The 3757-nt window shown below is 45.4% G+C and overlaps 1 protein-coding gene across 3 annotated transcripts in view; it reads right to left on the bottom strand.

Annotated features, from left to right (window-relative positions):
* PGM1 (phosphoglucomutase 1) overlaps positions 1-3757 on the bottom strand; it is a 69621-nt gene that overhangs the window by 7246 nt on the left and 58618 nt on the right. For all 3 annotated transcript variants that reach the window (XM_003793135.3, XM_023515126.1, XM_003793136.3), the window contains exon 9: positions 653-836. In XM_003793135.3, coding sequence (XP_003793183.1) covers positions 653-836 — 184 coding nt within the window. The remainder of the gene's footprint in view (positions 1-652; positions 837-3757) is intronic.

Here is a 3757-nt window from a genome sequence, read left to right as displayed (position 1 = left end):
GCAGGAGACTCGCTTGAGCCCAGGAGTTGGAGGTTGCTGTGAGCTGTGATGCCACAGCACTCTACCCAGGGGAATAGCTTGAGGCTCTGTCTTAAAAAAAAAAAAAGTTAGAACATCTGAAAAAAACGTATCATAGAACTGTAAGTTGACCACCCAAGGGACTGTACTAACTGGTCAACATGTGGAGGTGGTCACTATAAGGAACTAGGCCTATTGTCCATTGAGTATTGGTGAAACATGTCTGGTCTGTGAAAATTAGGTCACCTTGAGGAGTGGTCAGTACAGAGAGGTGGTCAGCCTGGAGCTTCTGCTGTATATGATAAGGCTATTCTCACACTATTATTCTGCTTTAATCTCTTGAGAGAAAAGAGAGGAGCAGAAATCGAAGACCATAGTTCTCTTCCTTTTTAGATTCCGGGGCTCCTTTCCACATGCACAAGTGACATGTCACCTTGTGTGCAATAACCCCAAGGGGTGCAAAAATCCCCTGGAGTTCAGGCCAAGAGTCCCAGGACAAGAGCATGGGGGACTGACAGAACCAGGGCGCAGACCACTGTCCCTCTGTGTGTACTGAGAGCCATGTGCACCTCAGTCACTCAAGAAAAGCAGGGGGGACGGCCGAAAGGCCTTCCTCCCTTCACTCCGCTCCTACCTGATTTCTTGAAATGCTTCCATCCACTGGGTCACTGTACTCAAAGTTATCAGCCTTCTCCACAGTGTACACTTTGTCACTTGCTGAGAACTGCTTCCCCACAAAGGAGCGATCCAGCACCAGAGCCTCCAAATCCTTCATCATTTTGTTTGCACTGTCGGCGTCCACCTCCTCGTAGTCGTACCTGGAGGAAGCCACATGGCTGAGGCCCATGCTGACTTCAGATCAGACCCAGCGTATCAATCAGCACTTCCTTCAGCGGTTCTCTGGCCCTCCCCCCAAATCATCTAACTTCAGAAGGAGCTGCAAAAAAATATGGGCCTGTCAGTCATCAGGGATGAAACAGGCCAGGGATGAAAGGAAGGGTTTGGAGGATTTCAGGGAAGGGTTATGAACTTCTGAATAAGCAGAAAACACCTACCTTGGCCTTCTACAGAATAAAGCTCTAAGAAGCTTCAAAGGCTTTTTGAGAGATACTATCTAACCTTTAATCACAACATCCCGAGGAGGTGGAATTAGAATCAGTGTTATCTCTGGAGGACTCTCCTGAAGGAACTTGTAATTCAGGTCCTTCTTTTCCAAATTCCACGAGCTTCTTTGGGCTGAATGCTGGCACTGCTCCCAGCAAGGGGCCTGCCTGAGGCTGGTAAGATTTTGACTAAGGGACATTCCAGTCTCCACAGAGGCTTCCTAAAGTAAAGCCAAGTTTTCACTGATCAGAGGAAGAAGCCCAACACTGACTCTAATCTGAGGGGACTCCCTTCTTTCAGGGAGATGGTGTTCTGGTCCAAAGTGCTTTGGATTCATCCTGCCAGAGGAGGCCTGGTGGGGCTGGTGTGGGTGCATAGGGGCTAAGGGGGAAAAATGTTTATCACAAATGAAATTTTATGACAATTATTTTTTTCTTTCTTCTTGACGTCTTTCTTAATCATGTGAAAGACTCTTATAGGTGGCTTTTCTTGACCTAGTGGCACACAAGCCTCTTGCGAAAGTTATTTTCTAGACGTTCAAGATACCAGAGTCTATATTTATTTGCAATAGTGAAACAAATACGGTATGCACAAATAAGATATTTCTCTGAGACATGAGAAGTATCGGGGAATTAAGACCAGTCTATTCTGGCTGCAAGAGTCCATGGATTAAGGACCAAATAGACCCCTTAATCTTGAAGTCAGCTCTTCCCCCCCAGTTAAAATGATAAACATCAAGAAATTACAACCAGGTGTATGTGCTTTATATCCGTGACCTTTGGTGTGCAAGGGAAATGTTTTATAAATCCTAGGCACAGAGGGGTGCCATGGGAAGAGTCTGGGCTTTACATTCAGACAGAATGGCCCAGGGATCCAGCCTCTGCTGGTTATTAATTGTGTGACTATCAATCAGTTACACCATCTCTTATGATCTCAGTTGCCGTGAGGCTGACATGACACAGGCACTCGAAAATGCCTAGCACTTTTACTCAATAAGTGGACACATAACTCATAATAAATGTAGGCTTTAAGAACTTTTTTTTTTGGTACCTGGTTAGCAGTTATATTTGATAATTAATAAAAATAATTTTTTTTATGGAGATGACCAACTTATTCAAGAGTGACCCTTTCTCTCCTCTCCTGAGCTTTCTCCTTCCACTCTGGCTCCTGTTCACCTGTTAGCACATTCACTTATCTATTCAAAACACTTACGCATTTCTACAATGACTTAGGTGTTTAGGGCACAAAATCTACAGCGACTTAGGTGTCTGGGGCATAAAACCAGACGTGCTCCACCCTTGAACCTACAGTTAAGCTTCTGCAGCACATTTAAATTATGTTGATCAGAAAAAGAGAAGAAAAAGAATATACTTACTACACCTTGAACTTCTTTTCAAAAATAATTTAATTAATGATTTTTTTTTTTTTTGAGACAGAGTCTCACTTTGTCACCCTCAGTAGTGTGCTGTGGGGTCACAGCTCACAGCAACCTCCAACTTGGACTTAAGTGATTCTCTTGCCTTAGCCTCCTGAATCATAGGACTACAGGTGCCCACCACAACACCCAGCTATTTTTTGTTGCAATTCTCATTCTGTTTGAGGTGTCTGTGGCAGAGTTCAAACCTGCTACCCTCGGTATATGGGGCCAGCGCCCTACCCACTGAACCACAGGCACCGCCCTTAATTAATGATCTTTAAAAATGTTCATAGCACCCCTAAGATCCTCTCACGGCACACCAGTGTGCTGTGGCACATGGGTTGAAAATCACTGGTCTGGAGAGTTCATGACTGCCTCCCTGAATTCCTTGATTTTTCTGTCTGTTAGACAGTAGAGATTCTTGCCTGGGCTTGCAGGACTAGCGTGTGGTGCCAGGTGGCAGTTACTGCTTTGCCTCCACAAAAGAACAGCTTAAGAGATCAATGAACTTGTCCAATGTCAATACAGGGATTCTGACTGAGGAACCCACAATGTTCAAGGTTAAATTCTTTCTTAAAGACCCAGAGATCATGGACTATAGAACCTGGAATATATTTTTAAATTTTCTAGTTTAACCAGAAGCAGTGTTCACACCTGTAATCCCAACACTTTGGAGGTCAAGGCATGAAGAGTGTTTTGAGCCCAGGAGTTCAAGACCCCCTTGTGCAAGAGTGAGACCCTGTTTCTACAAAAAATAGAAAAATTAGCCGGGACTGGTGGTGTGCACCCGTAGCCCCAGCTATTCAGGAGACTGAGGCAGGAGGCTCGCCTGAGCCCAGCAGTTTGAGGCTGCAGTGAGCTGGGATGATGCTGTGCGCCTGGGTGCCAGACTCCTGTCTCAAAAATAAAGAAAAGTAAATTCTCAAATTTTCTAGTCTAACTCACCCATTTGATAGAAAAGCCAACTGGAAAAGGTCTGGAGAAATTATACCCATTCATTTCTTTGAGACAGAGCCTCAAGCTGTCCCCTGGGTAGAGTGCCATGGCTTCACTGCTCATAGCAACCTCTAACTCCTGGGCTCAAGCGAGTCTCCTGCCTCAGCCTCCCAAGTAGCTGGGACCACAGGCGCCTGCCACAACACCCGGCTATTTTTTTTGTTGCAGCCCTCATTGCTGTTTGGCGGGCCAGAGCTGGATTTGAACCCGCCACCTTAGGTG

Source organism: Otolemur garnettii, unplaced genomic scaffold (assembly GCF_000181295.1).
Source record: "Otolemur garnettii isolate 467f Iridium unplaced genomic scaffold, OtoGar3 scaffold00066, whole genome shotgun sequence".
Taxonomy (NCBI): domain Eukaryota; kingdom Metazoa; phylum Chordata; class Mammalia; order Primates; family Galagidae; genus Otolemur; species Otolemur garnettii.
Note: the sequence above shows the minus strand (reverse complement) of the source record. Positions and strands in the feature narration are given on the sequence as shown.